This window comes from Pezoporus flaviventris, unplaced genomic scaffold, assembly GCF_033815535.1.
Source record: "Pezoporus flaviventris isolate CSIRO_AGI_PZ_B2104156 unplaced genomic scaffold, CSIRO_AGI_Pfla_v1 ptg000013l, whole genome shotgun sequence".
Classification (NCBI taxonomy): Eukaryota; Metazoa; Chordata; class Aves; order Psittaciformes; family Psittacidae; genus Pezoporus; species Pezoporus flaviventris.
The window spans coordinates 5156936-5175287 of NW_026892561.1; the positions used below are offsets into that span (position 1 = coordinate 5156936).

Here is an 18352-nt window from a genome sequence, read left to right on the forward strand (position 1 = left end):
TGCAAAAACCTTAGCATAATGCAAAGCTGTCATCCAGGCTTTTTTATTACATGGAACTAAGCATAAGTAGCGTTACAAGCAGATTTACTTTTCTAAAAGCAAAGGAATTCATGTGCTTTCACAGCAGGGAACTTTACAGCAGTTAAAACCTCAGGTCTATTAAAGTAGCATGCACTTTCTGTGGATTTGCTTATCAGTTTTGCCTATTAGCAAACGGATTTATGCTGAAAGCCAGAGTTTCCCTCGTTGTCCCCCAAATTCCTGCAGTGCAAATGTAAAAATAAATTGTGCATTTCAACAGAATGAGAAGGTCCAGATGGATCTCCCCCTGCTGCTGCAGAAAGGGCTGGACAGGAAAAGCACTGCAGCAGCAGCAGCCTTTCTTTCCAAGACCCAGTGGGGTGAAGTGGCAGAAGCTCTGCAAACAGAGGGATGGAGAAGTGTCTCTGCAGACTGCATTGCTCTCCAGTCTACCTCAAATTTTCCCTGACTTACCAAGGAAACGCAATGAAATTCATCGCTGCCTTATCACTTCAGAGGAGCTTTCTGTCCCAACTTGTGCTCCTTTTTCAAGGGTTATAAAGTACCTCTGTTACAGGGCACTGCACATGGATATTAAATTTTCATCACAAACATGATGCCATTTTTGATTTCAGCATTTATCTATCTTCTGTTCTTATATGGCCACACTTACCATAATACCTCATACTTTACAATCTTTAACACATTACTTATCCCTTCAAAAAGCATGTATGTGAAAGGTAACCAAAAATAAGAACTAAACCATATTAATACTGTTCCCATCTGAGGCTATGGATCTTTGAGATTTTTTTTTTTCTTGTTAACTCTGGAATGCTATTCATAACCTTGAGGCTGATAATACATAGAAAATTATTACGTCCAAGTGGCAACCCCTCCCTAATATATCTATTACAGGTCTGTGATTCAAAAGTGAGTCTTTTCCAGGTCTTTTCCAGAATCCTGTTCTTTGCTTAGATAGGAAAATAAGAAGTCCCATTAATAAAAATAAAGCCTGCATTTCCAATCATTTATTTATGTTAAAAGACTGGTATCAGGTATTAGCAGTGATATTTAATCCATCTACAGAGTTCACTTTTGTCTGCACTGGCATATTATGTTCTTTGCTTAGTTTCCTTTCAAAAAAAATAATCAAAATTAAACCATTTTGAGAATGTTGTTTCTTTCCAGATTGCAGCAGAAGCTTTCTACATCACACAGCATGATTCTTCTTTGACATGGTAACATTAAAATAAAGCAATCCATGGGATGCATTTGAGCCATTGCTCTCTTTTGGAGGCAATCAAAATTTGTGGCTCAGTTTCCTCCCTTCTATACAGCTGTACTTGTGAATTTGAAGAGTATTTCAAGGCTTAAACTCCCTCACAGCCTGCGACCGAGATGAACAGAAGCTGCTAAAACATAAAGTCAGACTGTTACACGTGTTACACGTCACTGCAAATACTCTTGAGAACGACGTAGCAGCAAAGACTTTGGTGAATAGCCTTAGTACGAACACAATGGTGCTCAAGATCAGCAGCATAAATTTGAATCTAGTAATGATAACAGAAAAGCAGGCCTGAAAAGACAGTGTCAGATACGGAGTGTGGAGAGGAGACTCTGAAGATGGGACTGGTCACAATACACCATGCTCACTCTGCGCCCCACACGACTAGATACATTGAAATTCACTGCTTTTGGCTGTTCAGCCCAGGAACTGTGTAGAACTTGGTTTTCCCTTCATTTGAAGGGAAGGCTCTTTGGCACCTTTCCGCAGTAGGACCAAGAAACTAGAAGTATTAGACACATCACAAGCTCCTTCTGCATGCCCCACAATACCACTGCTCAGGTGTGGCCTGATTCGCTGCCCACTTCAGCTTTTGCACCAGCAATCCATCCCTGACTCAGCACCCATGAGTGTGACTGTCCCTCCCGACGCTGAGGGGTTGGTAATTACTCTGCTTCCCATACACCCCAGCAGCACCCCAGCGGCCCTGAGGGAAGTCCCAGAACTGCTGTTCTGTAAGAACCAGCGCATACTGTGCGTACAAAGGCAAAGAGCTCCGCGGCGAGCAGAGCGAGGGTGGGAAGGCCAAAATCACCACACACATCGCAACATGGCCGCGGCCATTACCGCGGGGCACTGTGGGAAGGACAGGCGCGGCCGCGCAGGGCATTGTGGGAAGGCGGGAGCGGCGCCGGAGGGTGGGGTAGGCGCCGGAAGTGCTGCGGTTGCCGTGACGACGGCGTCGGCCCCGCGGCGCGGGCGAGCCGGAGCGGGCCGGGACCCCGCGGGCCCCGCCGCCCATGCCGCGGAAGGCGCTGCTCTGCGTCCTGCAGCTGGACGTCCGCTCGGTGAGTGCCCGGTTCGTGGGACCCGCCGTGCTCAGCCGGGGTTCGGCGGCCCGCAGGCTGGACGAGAAGCCGCGGTTTGTCCTTCCGGTGCCGCTTCCAGCGCCGCTTCACCTCTCTCTGCCGCCGCCTGTTCCGCCTGCCCGGTGGTGCTGCTGGAAGACCGGTCTGGGCTTTGTAGCTGAGCTCCGGCTGGCTGCTGGGCAACTTGTGCTCTTTTGTGTGTGCATCCCCCGGCAGCCGGTCCTCAGGCTCCCCGGTGATGTTAGCACCAGCCGTGCGCCTTCACCGTCCTCACTTCCCCGTGTTAAAGGCCTTTTTTAAGAGACACTGATTCCTGGGGAGCTGTACGGTGTGGGAAGAGCACTCCTGAACCGAACAAAGTAAAAGAAATCCCACGAAACAGCATCTTACACATGGCATATGCATCTCTGTGAGTGGTGAGGTCCCTGTGAGTGCAGGATATGGTACTGGGCAGCTATGAAGTGCCTGAAGGAGATTGTGAGGTCAGTAGGTGTGAAAGTGGAAAGTTTTCCCATTAATCACGTTAGGACCGTTCCCTGTGCACTTTGCAAAGTTTTTTGCTTATATACAACATAGGAATAAATACAACTATCATTTTCCTGATAACTTTTAAGGAGCAACTGGAGTAATCAGTGCACTGTCACTCTGGAGTTGTTGGCTTCATACACCCTGGTTGCTGTAACCCAGAGGTTTGGCCTCCTCATAGGGTAAGAGCTGCCAGAATACTTGCTGCTGAAAGGAAAACCCAAGGTGCCATCCAAAACATTTAAGTGCACGTCCAGAAAGTATCTACTGGGAAATGGACCCTGATTGCTGAGCCACCTTTGTTCCCAAACTTGTGTGGCTGCTCTGAAACAGCGCTGTGAATTTCTACACATAGACTGTGAGGGTATCACTCTAATGGTGTTGTTTTGCTGTCCCAGCAGTTAGTGTTCATAATGCAGAGGCCCACTTGATTCCTGGAAAGCTACAGAGCCAATTTGGCATTTCACTCCTGTGATGGTTTGAAAGCCTGAATTTCCTTCTGGTTAGTTGACACCCTACTCTTATGCAAATATCAACACTGATCTTTCACTTAAATAATTTTCTTCCTTCCTTGGTGTTTACTTTCTTGATATATTTTTGGACAGCAGTTCTGTCATTTCACAAGCAATCTTTGTTAGCTAGAAAGACCTGGTTCTTTTGGTAGTGTTTTATGTGATTGACTCAGCAGTCTTCTGATCATCTTAGGGATGGGTGCCACTCTTCCTCTTTAAAACTGCATTGATCAGGATCAGAATTGAATTCAGCATTCCAGATGGGGTCTCACTGTTGCTTTAGGTTATATCCGGGAAAAAAGTCCAACATTCATTCTGTATGTCTTAATCTGATAGTCTCCTCACAGCTGAGCTGCTGTTATGCTGTCATTTCTTTGTTAACACACACATCTTTCCCTCAGCCCGTTTGAAGGTTAGTTCCCCCACAGTGAAAACAAAACCTGTTGTTGATACACAGTAAGTACATCTCATGCCTGTCACTGTGGTCCCACAAAACAGGTTTTTCTGTAACATTTTGTTGACCTTTGGTGATTTCTGAATTTTAATTGGAAAATGTCATGAGAATACTCTGACTTTTTGTGTCAGGGTCATTAAAAATATTGAAAGGCATGAATCCCAGCATATACAGAGCAACATTTTTAATAGTAACCCTCAGATTGATGCCTGCCAGATTTGCACGTAATTGATGTGGAAGGTGTCCCTGCCCATGGCAGGGGGTTGGAACCAGATGATCTTTAAGGTCCATTCCGACCCAGACCATTCTGTGATTCTGTGATGCTGTCCTTTGGGCAGTTCTGTAGCACCTTAGGACTTTCATACTAACTCCCATCTTCTGCATCATAAGTAAAATTTTCTTGTGTGGCACCATATGATATCCTTTGTCCAGAAAACAGGTTTTTCAAGAAGCTGTCAGGTTTTGCTTGATTGATCTATTTTTATGAAATGCACTGCTGGGCTTTTTTCTAGTCATGTTTTCTGCCACATCTTTATTCTTTTATATATTTAAGTATTCTGGTTGATGGGGTTGGGTTTTTTCAGATGTCTTTTTCTGCCTCACGTGGTCCTTGCGTTTGTTATTTTTCAACAGATGGTGCTATCCTTGTTTTCATAACATAGGCTTTATTTTTGTATAGACTCCACCAGAAAAATTACATGCTTTCAGAGCTTAGGTTGAATATGATTCAGCCTCCTTGTGGCTGCTTGGTCCAGGCCTATGGCATATTGGGTAACTTCTGTTGCCACCATTTCATTCTTTAAGTTGTTTGGTTTTTTGCTCCTGTGTTAAGTATTATTAAAACCAGGGTAAATGATTCAGTTGTTTCTGGGACATAGGTTTGTTAGTTTTCACATCTCGGTTGTTTATGCTACTTCCATTGCTTTCTCCTTGTTTACTTTATTTGTGACTAAAGTCTTGTCCAAATTTATGATTACCTTTCCTATTCTTTTACAACATTCTGCATATTTCTTAACCCTCTTTGAAACCTGTCCACTTGTGTCAGATGTTCTGTCCTCTTTGGTTTTCCCTTGCTTTAGGATACAGATGGATTTTGCTCCTTTTAACTTACTGAAATTCCAAGATCTTTTCCAACTTGAGTCCAGCAGCTGTTTGGTTTATCTTACTGCTAGTTTTCTTCATTTCTGAAAGGCTGCTCTTCTAAAATGGAAAACTTCAGTTAAAGGCCTTATTTGGTTTACCCTGGCATTAATTAAAGTTGAATAATTCATGATTGCTCAGACTGAGATTTCATTGTTATTTGTTTTTTTTGAGACTAATTTTGGTGCCCTCCTCTGCTGCTGGCATTTAGATTGCTCATGTAGGAACAGAATGAAATTCACATTATTCTTCATGTCATTGCTACATGGAGAATTCACAAATGCAGCAGGGAAGGTAGGTAAAGCTTAAGCACTGAGGTGAATTAATAGCATTGTGGATTACTGTCAGGTAAGGAGACTAAAATATCTTCACATGGAGAAGATTATTTTTGCAACTCTAAGTCCAAAATGCTATTCTTTCTGGAAGCTTGCACTCAGCAGAAGTTAATACTGGCCATGGCCCTTCACAGGGAGCTCTTTGTTTTGATGGTAATGGACAATTAAAGGTATTTTTCCAGGCCTGCCTTTGTCATTGGTTACATAGGCAGCTACAGTTTTAGAACTGCATGTGACAAATGGATGCCATAGGGAGTTGTGGATCAGTAGAATTCTGTTCCTTTCCATGAGATCACAAAATGGTTGAGGCTAGAAGGGTCACCTAGCGCACACTACTCAGGATTGTCTCTGGATGGCTCTTGAATATCTCTAGGGAAGGAGACTCCTCACCCTCTCTGGGCAACATATTCCCATTGCTGAGTCACCCTCACAGTAAATTTCTTCCTCCTGTTCAGGTGGAGCTTTCTGTGAATTCAGTGATTTCTTTATGGCTATTTGTGATGTCCCAACAATAAGGCTAGTACACGTTTTCCATCCTCCTGGAAACTGCTGCAGGGAAGTCCAGAGTAATGCTGTCCTAGGCATTCATCATAGACCTCCTGGCTAGTAGTAAGATCAGTTAATTGCAGCATTGATATCCCTCTTCCTTAGCTAATCCATAGATAATACTATGGCAGTTTTTAAAATGGTCCCCGCCTGAACAGTTTGCACTCAGATAAGAGCTTCAATTTATCTCCTAAGTGTTGTGAAGCTCCATGCATCACATATTACAAAATAGATTTCATGAACTGCAGGAATACATGTGTCATTCGTTTTTTGGAGCTGTTTTAAAGTCACATGAACATGTAGATCTGTTGTTCCAGCCAAGGCAGCAAATTGTGCAGTTTATCTCAAAGGTAGTAAAAGCACAAGTTTCCACATGTTTTATCTTGCCCCATATGACAATTTGTAAGGATTATTCTTCTTTTGCAGGATAGCCAGAATAAATGGCACCTGTTATTTGCAGTTTTGTCCTCTCTGATGTCTTCAAACCTTTCATTTCAATAAATAGGCAGATATTGGTTGCATTCTCTAAGGTGAAAGGCACGAAACCCCAGCTAAAAATGATAGTCAATTCTACAGAAGTGTCAAGATGAAAAGCAAGAACTAAGCTAACATGACATGTAGTATGTAGTTTGGAGGATCTTGCTTTCTATGAATGAAATCTGTCTCTTTCACTCTCTGCTATTCACGCTTGCAACTGCATGAGTGTCATACAAGCTGTTTCATGCTTGACAGTCTGTTTCAACTGGGATATCTATTACTCTGGCAGTTCTTTTGCAGATTCGAAGCCCTCATTTACATAGAGTGGAAACCCTTTTTTTTTTCCTCCTCGGATTTTTATGAGTAGAAGCACTTTTTTTTTTTTCTTACACTGTATCTATAATAATCCATCACACATTGATTTCTCTTATTTCTTTCACCTGAGGCTGTTCTTCTGCTATTTATACAGTTTTCTTTTAAATCTGGTTAGGATTTCTCAAGTAAAACATTCATTTGGGAGTAGGAAACTGTAAGCAAAGAATTTATTTTCATTCCTGTCACTCTCCTCCTTTGTCTTTCTACCTGGCAATTGAAAGTCTGAGCACTTTCACCAGCAACCTTATGTTGGAAGAGATAACCTCATATTTATTGTATTGCGATAAAAAGTGAATAGTAGAACTGAACTGAAAGGTGACAGTTCTCTGGCTGGCTAATAGAATAAAATCACATGGCTGGGAAGAAAACAGTAGATAGTTTTACAGTAAGTTCTGTACATCCTTGCAGTGAAAACTCAAGAAAGAAGATCTAATGTTCATCAGAGCTTTGAAAACACACCAACTTCTTCTTGCTTAAAGAATAAGAATTGTCCAGGGAAAGTTAAGTGGCAGTATCAGGGAGCCTAATGAGGACCCTTCCCTGCCTTGAATACCCTGCATGGTGGCCAAACTTCTCAGGTGAAACTTTGTGTGCTAAGTAAGTGTCTGATAGAATCATGGAATAGTTAGGGTTGGAAAGGACCTTAAGATCATCTAGTTCCAACACCCCTGCCATGGGCAGGGACACCTCACACTAAACTCTGTCACCCAAGGCTTTGTCCAACCTGGCCTTGAACACCGCCAGGGATGGAGCATTCGCAGCTTCCCTGTGCAACCAATTCCAGTGCCTCACCACCCTCACAGTAAAGAACTTCTTCCTTATATCCAATCTAAACTTACCCTATTTAAGTTTTAACCCATTACCCCTTGTCCTATCACTACAGTAACAGAACAGTTGGTTTTTCTTATTTACTCATTAGAAGACAAAGTTAATAAAATGTTTGCAAACAGACTTGCCTTTTTTGGTGACTGGACAGAGTACAAATGTCTAAATATGTACATTTACCAGTGTCATTCTCTCTGTAGCTAGACTAAAATTTGAAAGGTTCTTTGTGTCTTGGCCTCACATAGACCTTATTCAACATGACTCCATATAGAACCTCATGTGACCCTTGATGGTTAACTCTGGTATAGTTAGTCTATGCCTTAAACGTATTAACCTGAGATTGAGATGCCGGGTTTCGCTTGTGGTTGAAGATTGGAGTATGTTTACTTACAATGAGAAGAATTTGGTCCTGATTATTTTAAAATGGTGATCGTTTTTCCTAGTCATTTTTCTGTAAAAACAGAATTGCTTCAGAAAGGATTTTTTTTCACTCTAGTCTGTTATAATCTGACTCTTGGAAATCAACCATTTCGGACTTGACCATTTCATTTTTGTCTTGGAAACAGCCATTACTTCTGAAGTTCAGGTTGTTTAATGAATGTGTTACTCTTACAGATAACTTGTCCCGGAGTACTGCTGAAAGACAAAGAGGAACTTTATCTCAGTGTCTCTGTATTTGGGCAGCACAAAAAAACTCAATGTGTCCCGGCAGCGTTTCCACTCTTCTTTCAAGAAAAACTAGTATTTGAGAAGGTAAGATAGTGTCAATAGCTAGTACGAGCCAGGTAAAACCTATCCCAAACTCCACAGAAACTCACTGCAAAACCGCTGGGCACAAGCAGTCACACTGAGGATAGGAGTCACACACAGTATTATAATGCCTGCTTTTTTTCAGCACACAGGAGGTGTGTGTGTATATTATCCACATGTTTTACTCAAGATTTTTGCATGCTAGAGATTATAATGTATGTTGAGACTTTTTAGATGTTTGTTCATTCTTCTGTGAACTGTCCTTTCTCAGTGCCTGTTCTCCTGGCTTGGAAGGAACTGAATGTTGTTTTAAAAATTATGGCAAGTTGAAGAACAAAGGCTACACAATACAGGAAAGTTAATTTAATTTAGTAGAAAGACAGAATAGTAGCTCGGGCCTTTTTGGTGACATCTTTCTCCCTTTGAGATACTTTTCTCATGGTTTGTCACCAGAATTCCCAGGTTGGTACTCTGGCCTTCTAATTTATAGTTGTTTATTACTTATTCTGAGTCCCTGCTAGCTTCATTATTAGTACCACAGGGATAATGAAACACAGTATCTTGCAGATATGATCTGGCTTCTGGACCACCTATGAATAATAATACTTTGCCCTTTCTAGTTCTTTTCCTTTAAGCATCCCCCAGCACTTTGAAAACCAGACTGAGTAAACATCAGTGGTGCTCTGGTGATGTGGGTAAGATACAAACAATGATAATTTCACCAGCTACTGAAGTGTAGAAAAGACCATAGTTCTTTAAAGGCAAACATACCACAAACTGCTTAAGGGAGATGTACTGAATACTGTTTTCAGTTTAATTTAGGGGAGGACACCAGGATCCATCTGCTTACAAAAGAGGTGAACAAGCAAGCTGAGAATATCTGCCTTCTGACAAATAGCTATTGCTCAGGTCTAGATACTTGTGCAGCACCAGTACTTTGTGTTTTTTAGTGGCTGGTACCTTGAAAGTGATCTGCACCACTCTGCTGAGACTTTTGTACTGAATTAGAGGAAAATCTGTTACCTACTGAATATCCAGTGCATCATCCTCTCTTATTCCTTGCCACCTATTTCACATGGGATTCAGCTTAAAAAGCACTGAACAGTACTCTGTACATGAATAGTCACTTCCATGGAAATAAAGCTCAAGGTGTAAATATATTAATGAACATATTTTTCATCTATCAGAATTCTAGTACATTCAGCAATTTCTCTTTCAAAATTTTCTCAGACAATACTTCTCTCTATGTGTTCAGCTCTTCACAATACCTCCTAATTAAAATATGGAGAGCTAACCCTGAATGGCTAGAAAGCATATGACAAGAGCTGCTAGCTTTCAATGAATTTGATCATGTGCCAAATGATAATTTCAGTTTCCTTTCTTTTACCAGTGGGGATAGGACTCTTGGCAACCATCTTGGCAAGGGAGAATATTGTCTTTTAGAGGTTTTTTTTTTAACTTCTTTTTCCCTAGAGGTCTATCTGATTACTTTGGTGCATTATTACTTAATTTCTTTTCCAGACATTTGCTGATATAGTTGATCCTGGAGACCTTGTGGAGTTACTGGAACGTAGGTTCTGCTTTTTATCTTTACTATGTTGTATGCATTAATGTCATGCATTTATAGGCCCCAAAGACTTTTTTGGGGATTAAAGTATGTGATAATTTTTCTGTCAGGAGCCTGTTCTCTGAAAAGCTAGTGGGTAACCAATGTAATATATCATGTACTAAGTAAGTAGAATGGTAACATTAGTGGGTTACCAATGTAATATATCATGTACTAAGTAAGTAGAATGGTAACATTAGTGGGTTTTCAGAACAGAAGATTCCTGGCCAGTGCAGGTAGAGTTTTTTTGCTGTCTTTGAATACTAGTGACTTACCCAAAATACTGTTATCTAACAAAATGCCTCAAGAAATGTGTGCTACATGCTTTAGAACAGGAAAAGGGTAAAAAGTCATAATTAATGGAAAATCCAGCGGGTTATCCAGATAGATAACAGATTCCTGTATCTGATCTTTATTATTATTAATTTTCAAATAAGCATAAACCTTTGTTTTTTGTAAAATTGCTCATTTTGCTTCCTGAGAAAATTATCTCTTGCCACATGTGGAGCGTAATGAATTGTAATGAGACAACACTGAACTCAGACTCCACAAATATGCTCCTTCATATTGGGAGTTCTATGAAAAGGCAGCAAAGTTTGCTTCATCTTCAAAAGGAAGGACAAACTTGGCAGCAGATAGGACTTACCAAGTTCTAAGTCAAATTTAGAGTTGTCATTTGTACACTGCTAATGCCATTGTGTTCATCTGTGGTATTATGCAAACTGTTCTTAATTTCCTCTTATTGTTGGTGTAGTGGAGGTAGTTCAGCTATGTACAGTGCTGTGGAGCTTAAATCAGTGAGCCAGTTTTCTTGGGGTTTGACTGGGAGAATTACTTTCCATTTTGTATTTTTTAACTCATGAAAAAACTTTTTCCCTTTCTAGTTGACACAACACTACTTGAACTAATACAGCTTGTTCCTCCAGGTATTGTATCAGTCTCTTCATAAATTATGCAGTTTAGTAGGTGAATTTCCATGAGGACATTGCCCCATTACAGCACAATCACTTCTTCCAAGATGCAAACAACATAGAAGGCTCTTCAACAAATAGTCCTCTGAATATAAAATGTTAATAGATCAAGAGGATCTCATTCTTGAAAGAGAATAATAACTGAATATTGAAATGTACCATACTCAAGCTTAGGAAAGTGATAATATTTTAAAAATGGAAAATAAACTGAACTCATCCAGTGCACACTAATTAACTGCATCACAATTCACTTGCAAAGTGGCTGTCTATGAAATTTCAGAGTGCATAATCTTGTTCTCAGAATGACACTTTTTTTTACTTCCATTTTAATGGTGACCATTGGGAAAACTCTTATCCTCACTATAAGTATTACAGGTCTCTTGGGATATATGAAGATAATAAATAGCGATTTGTCATACTTCTGTTATTGGTTTGTGTGATTATAAAAATCCATTTTAATGAAATTCAAGTGTTCCCATGAATAATGTAAATCTGCATTTTATTGGAAATAAAGTCAAGTTTTAAAGAGGACTCATTTGGAAACTGGTATTAAAAGCGCTCGCTGTCTCCTGTCCTTAGTACTTTCAAGGAAGCAGTTTCTTCTCTTGGGTGACTCACCAGGCTCTTTACGTGAAGAAATGTACTAAACACAGATTTTTGTTGTGGGAGGGTAAAAGATCTTTCGTAAGGAGTTAAATTTCAGGGGTCAGCCCAACATAAGCTGATAAGATGACTGCAATAGCACAGTTTTTAATTTTTTTTGTACTATAAGTTCAAGGTTTTCCCCTAAAGAAAATAGTTTTTTAAGAGAAGTAGTAAACCAGGATAGTGACAAAATCTTGGAATAATTATTTTGATGTTGCTTGCATTTCTTTCTTATTACTATGCCCGCTATTACTACTATTCTGTAATATGGAATGATGCAGCTTTTGATAAGGGATTTGCTGCCATAAAAAAAAGAATACTGATTTCTTCTGTGGCATGGAAGTGAAAAAAAGGGGAAAACTACTTAAGAATTGCCTATAGAAGACTTCTCTTACAGAACAGTTAAGACAATCTTATTTAATTTTTTCCAGTAATTATGAATCATACTTTCAGAGTAGATTCTGCACACTGCTGCTGATTTAACTTGATAAGGTTATTTCCCAGTGTGATATGAGTTTTAGAGCCTTGCTGTTAATTTGTAGAGAACAAAACTTGCTGAGTTTCAGTATGGTCTTGTGCATGGTGTCTGTACTATGTCACTTTGTCTATTTTCCAATTAAGGTACATATTTTTCTTTTTAGTAGGAAATGTTCTAGCTACATATGAAGAAAATACAAGAGATTTCCTGTTTCCTGACCCTAAGCTTACCCATGGGCACCATGGTTTTGATCGTGAGATTTTAATGAAGAGGTCCTCATCTTTTACAGTGAGTGAATATCTGTGGATTGTATTTATGATACAGTGTGTTCCACTGAAGAAGCCCCTTGAACTACTTCAAATGAAAAGTGATTACTTCTGACAGATTTTGCCATTTCAGGTGTTGAATGTACAAATTCACAGTTGAACTTTGATGAAGGTATAATCCCTTTTCAAAATGCTTCAAGAAATTATTCAATGAGAAAAAGTTAGTTTCCACTTGGTTTGCAGTGTGGCATCATGATATGGCTTCCATACAATTTAATCCATGATGCAGTTGGGAGTGGAAGGGGTGCAAGAGAAGAGGGAAATACCACACCAACTTCACAGTTCTCAACACTAAAACCATGTAACCCTCCTCCTCAGTCTGCCTTTGTAGGATTTTTTTTTGGACCATTTCTGGTACTGTTTAAGACAATGACAGCACAAATATATAGTGCTATGTCATCTGACTTGTGGGCTTCTCTGAGGTGCAACGTTACCATGAAAACAGTAAGGAACTGAAATTTAGCTTAGTGCTGCATGGTTATTTTTCAGTTCCAAAGCCTGTTTCTTAAGTTTGGGCCATTCACACTAGTTTAGTGACTTGCCTTTTCTACAGTTTCAAAAAAACTGTGATAAATGACAACTAATTGGCAGAATGAGTGCAATGAATTAATGTTAATTTTCTGGAGAGAACAGCTCAAGTACGTAGTAAATGAAAATGAATTCATATCACACTGCCCTTTCATAGAGTTTGACTGTTGAATCTTGGGCGTTGGTGGAATAACTCAGGAAGGCACTTTGAAGGTGATGATGTGGGAGGTGTGTTTTGTGGCTTGTTTTATCCTATTTTCATTAGGTTTTACTGGTGGATTGGCAGGAGATTTGAATTGGGAAAATAGGGGCTTACTTACCCTGTCCATTGTGATTGGATTGAAAACTCATGTCTGGAGGAAAATTATGACTAAAGGTCATTGGTACCTTTTAGCTGGTATAATCTTTCCCCTACAAGGGCAACTTGGAAATTGCCCAGTCACTTGCAATTAGAAGTGCTAATTTGTTGTCTAATGCTGTGTTACATTTAAATGAATTAAAGCCATGATTTTGTGATACAAAATGTATGGTTCTGCAGCAGCTTAAACTGTCCCTGCAAAAATAGCAAAATTGGGTTTTGACCGTAGCATTCTTTGATATGGCTTATCCTATGCGTGTTACTGGTGTCTCAAGAGAGGGGATGGGACTGTATTGCTTTCATATTACTTGTAGAATAGGTACTTTCCTAATATTGGAAAAGCACAGATAGAGAGGCAGTAATATATGAGATGGTATTAGCAAAATGGTTTCAGATTTTTTGTAAATGCAATACGAGGAATCTTTGCAGAAGCAGAACCAATAAAGAAGTTTGTTGGACTGAGGTCTTGAATACAAAAATTAGGTACTTTCTAATAAAGAGAAGGTGCTGTAATTTGTGAGCTCTAGAATATGTGATCAGAGTCATTTGGATGTGTAGCTGAATGATGACACTGTAGTAGCTTTAAGAAGTGTAAGACAGATGTAAGACAGAAATGTGCTTCCATGTCCTTGGGAACAGTGTAAATGAAATCCATCTCTGCCCTGGAACGAGGATTGCAGCAGCTGTTGCTCCATACTATCTCCATCACAGAAACAGTTTAAGAAAGGAATTTGGCACACTGACCCCAGTTTTCTGAATAATAAAGAATCTGTGTTAGATGGAATTGGAGGGATGCTCCCAAAAAGAACTTGTGGTTCCTCTCCTTGCTTGCCAAATGGGATAGCTGTGAAAGAATTTTTACCTCCAGTAGAAGTGCAGTCTCAAATGCCTCCATCTTCTAATGTTCCTTAATCTTTACTGGCAAGTGTCTCCTGCTAACTCTGTCCACACCAAGCACTGAATGTGAATGCTAAGCAAAAGGCAAAAGTGTTAAACAAGGTCATGAGAACCCTCACATTATTCCTATGCCAGTCAAAGCCGTGTTCTTCCCTCATGAAAAGTTATTTATAGCTAGCTGAGATGTTGAGTATTTTTGACTGACAGCTGTGCCTCGGCAGCACTTTGATTGCCAATAAATTTGTCTTTTATTAAAAGAAAATAAAGGTAGCAACAGCAGGGTTACGGTTGTGGAGTTCAGATAGGCAGTGACAAGCAGTGTCTGATTAACACTGCTAATCTGCCAGTTGGAAGGAATCCCGAGTTTAGAGGATCAGAACTCCTCCAGAAATCTGGCACTTGTCTGATAATGTCTCTGGCTAAATGTCTTACGAGGCTTACAAACACAATACACATACAGGACATGCCTCGAGTTATCTCTCCTGGTCCAGTGTTGCCCAGCTGAGGTTTTGCTGCCTCTTCTGTATTTCTCTGCAACCTTTGCCTTTCAGAATATGTTTAAGCCTTGACTGCTGATGACTTCTTACAGATGGTCTTATCTCCATTCCCACCCTCGTGCAGTATTTGCCATGTTACTTAAAGCAGTTTCTTTTTAGCTATGCTTTCATTAGCAAACCAATGCAAGGTGTTCTATTATATTCATATATACCTTTTTGTGCTACAAACTTGTACTTATTCTCCTGGCAATCAAAGCACATATTAGACTTGTTTTCTAACTTGTGTTCTTCTAAATATGAACCAGCTTTAATTTTTTTTCTATGAGCAAATTATTATTAAATCCTTATCACTTCTGTTTAATGGCTGATACAGAAGGATTGACAAGCCTGATCAGGGCTGTAGACACCACTAAGCCAGAGGCAGAAGAACAGATCCCAAAAACCTTCTGGCTGGATTTTCATTTACAGATATCTTTGGGGCTATATGGCAGTCTTTTCATAATGCTGTATTGAATACCCTTCAGCAATCCCTAGTTTGGGAACTGCAGAAAATGGAAGTTCTCTGATTGCTTTTGGCCTATAAGTTACTTTTGACATCTCCTTGCCTGTCTATGCCAGTGCCATCCTGTATCCGCTGTCCACAAACCATTTCTTTGAAGAAGACATAGTTTTGTGTGATTTATTTCTTTATTTTAGGTAGGAGCATTTAACCATTTCCAGTCTCTGTAAGAGCAATAGGTGCTCAGTTGTTGCTTTTTATAGAAGACTTACTAATTCTGATATGTCCTTTTTTAAATTGTTGATAGCATTTGACAATTCATTTGTAATAAAATTAGTTGATTAAAGACGGTCAGCTTTAAAGTCTCTGTTATGTGCCATAACTTGACTTGATTGAATCCTGGGCTCAGTTAATTGTTATGACTGAGCTTTCGTGGTATTTTTGTCATTTCATTTCTGTAATCTAACCTGGAGTCAGATCATATTCCCTTGTGGGAAATCAGTGTGTGTTCAGTCTGGTAGTAGAGGACAGTTTGGTTCAGCAGTAGACTTCACTTACGAAGTTCCTGCTAATTCTTAAGAACAGAGGGCAGAGTCACAAACAGACCAGCACCTTTTTGTTTCTTGGTGATTTTGTGCATTCATGTGCACAAATGCCGATGCACACAGATGCCTCAGAGCAGCAAACTCTCTCTGTGTTGAAAGGAGAGAGGGGAGAAAGTTCTAGGGATGATTGATTCTGTCTTTGCTTCTGCAGAGCTGTATAAGATGCACATAGGTGATCCCCACTTTTTATAGCATATGTGGCCTTTAGTTCTTTTATGACTTTTTTAATGTCACTCAACTTGTGTGTTATAATCTCTGCCATTTACACCCAGTACATTTGTATACGTTGGTCAATTCTAGATAAATTTCACAGCAGACAGAGCTCTTGGAGGTATTATGTTTCTAGACGTGGCTGCAGTAAAAAAAGATGAGTTGAACAGAAACTGTTAGCCACATAAAGACAGATAAATCTGCTAGCCATTAGTACAAGTGTGCTGCTTGTCCAGGAGGTCCAGTTGGACCTCACTGATTCTAAATTGGTAAGCTGCCTCTTGCCAGCCACATGTGTAAGAGGGAATCGAAAGTGAAACGTGGTTATAGAACATGGGAGACAATCCATAGAAATCAGACTTTGATCTAATGGTTACAGAATAAAGAGTATTCTTAATCATACTGTTACAAATTGATGGTAATTTGCAGTGGAACTGACCAATTTTCAATATGTTTTTACCAAAAAAGATTGCACAATTGAGGCTGTTTATAAATAAGTTTCCAAAGTTAGAGTTAATGAAACTTCCAGAGCATGACTGGAATTTTTATTGATGCTATATAGCATGGCATGAAAAATCTTTGAAAGTGCTTTTGACTAAGATATGTGTTGAAATAAAAGTCAGACCTTAATTGTTGTACGAAAGCAATATAATCATCTGTAATTGAATTGTCAGAAATGCAAATGTTAGCATCTTGACATTTACCATTGCTGTTCTGTCTTTTCTAATTATCTTTATTAAAGGCTGAAATTAACAAAGGAAATGGCTGAAAATTAGGAATGGTTTGTTACATTAGGTGACATTTACCTCTTTGATACCCTTTATCTTGAGTTGGAGCTTGATGTTCAATTATTGTCTCTCTTCTAGGGAATTGCACCAAAACTGAGATTTTCTACAAGCTCCCTTATTACAGAAAGCCTGTTAAGCTCAGGAAGGAGTCACATACAGGTTAGCATAATTTAATTGTTTGCAATTTAATTTTTAGATTTAATATTGATAGCCTTGCGTCCAATTTTTGCATGTGCTGCTCACTTCAAACTTTTCTCATTCTTTTGTTGTGGTTAAAGCAGTTATCATGGGTGCTTGACAACTTGATTAAATTTTTAATCAAGTATGAGTAAAGAGTGGGCTCGGTGCATGACAGCAAACGCTGAGAGTTCCTTGAATCTGAAACAATTATCAGCTGCTGTGTTCTATGATCAGCTGAAGTGTCAATCCCCGGTGTATTTATAGGTGGGAAGATGCCTTCTCACCATTTCTTACTGACACTTAAAATTAAGGACAATGAAAGCCAGGTGAAGTCAGAAAAGGTATCTTATAAAAACCAAACCAATTAATTTAATTGTTTTCCGTAACAGTATCAGTAACTGTAATGAAGATGAAAAAAATGATTTTTTTGTTGAAATGGCTGTCACCAGTATTAATCTGGAAATGCTGCTTCTGCAACAAGCAAAGTTGAACTAGCTGAAGAGACTAGGGGGAAAAAAGATCTCCTATGTGTTCAGTCATTTGGTAGCACTTTACTCTGGTCTCATGGATTGGAATTTTGGTTGGGTTTCCTGGCACAGGTTGTCATGTAAAGTTATTTGTATGTCCTCCTGTTTTTTGCTGTAGTACTGGAAAAATTGTTCAGCCTCATTAAAATGGAATGGTTGTCGGGAAGGCTTGCATGCAGAGAAGGTTAAGGAAGTGTTTGTGGCATTTCTAATTAGTTATTGAGAAGTTTCTTCCAAATTCAGCAAACAAAATGTATTGAGACACTTAGATAAAGAATTAAAAAAAATAATAAAACAGTAATTGTCAGAAAACTAACTTCAGTTTGATTTAAAATTTAAAATGTCCTTAAAAATATTTAATATGTTATGAATGACATATAAAATTTGTATGTGTTGCAGTGAAGGTCTAGTTTCACAATTGGTGCGAGCCAGAAGAAGCACAGCTTACTTCTGATTAAATTGAAATTAAGCTTAGAGAATTAGGTCTGGGTTTGTTTGGGCCAGTTCCATACTCCAGCTCGCTACAGGTGCACAAGTGCTAGTGCAGGAGTGAGAAAGATACTGGCATGAATAGTCCGAGTGATGCCAGATTCACACTGTGTTGGTGCAAAACAAACGCACAACCTCAGCCTCTTTTGTTGTTGGGCAGAGAAGTGATTCAGAGCAGTCCTGCAGAGAAGGACTTAGGGGTGTTGGTTGATGAGAAACTGAATGTGAGCCAGCAGTGTGCACTTGCAGGCCAGAAAGCCACTCGTATACTGGCTACATCAAAAGAAGCATGACCAGCAGGTCAAAGGAGGTGATCCTGCCCCTCTACTCTGCTCTTGTGAGACCTCACCTGGAGTATTGTGTGCAGTTCTGGTGCCCTCAACATAAAAAGGACATGGAACTGTTGGAACAAGTC

The 18352-nt window shown here is 39.6% G+C and overlaps 1 protein-coding gene across 5 annotated transcripts in view; it reads left to right on the plus strand.

Annotated features, from left to right (window-relative positions):
- Nucleotides 1-2210: 2210 nt before the first annotated feature.
- Nucleotides 2211-18352, plus strand: part of SPATA6 (spermatogenesis associated 6) — a 47045-nt gene continuing 30903 nt past the window's right edge. For 4 of the 5 annotated variants that reach the window (XR_009743043.1, XR_009743044.1, XM_061451284.1 and 1 more), the window contains exons 1-6: nt 2211-2373; nt 8199-8336; nt 9855-9903; nt 10824-10865; nt 12197-12321; nt 16820-16900. Coding sequence is in view for 3 of the 5 variants with exons in the window: in XM_061451284.1 (XP_061307268.1) it covers nt 2326-2373; nt 8199-8336; nt 9855-9903; nt 10824-10865; nt 12197-12321; nt 16820-16900 (483 nt within the window). In the remaining 2 variants the exon portion in view is untranslated. The remainder of the gene's footprint in view (nt 2374-8198; nt 8337-9854; nt 9904-10823; nt 10866-12196; nt 12322-16819; nt 16901-18352) is intronic. The other variant, XM_061451285.1, reaches the window with a different exon arrangement.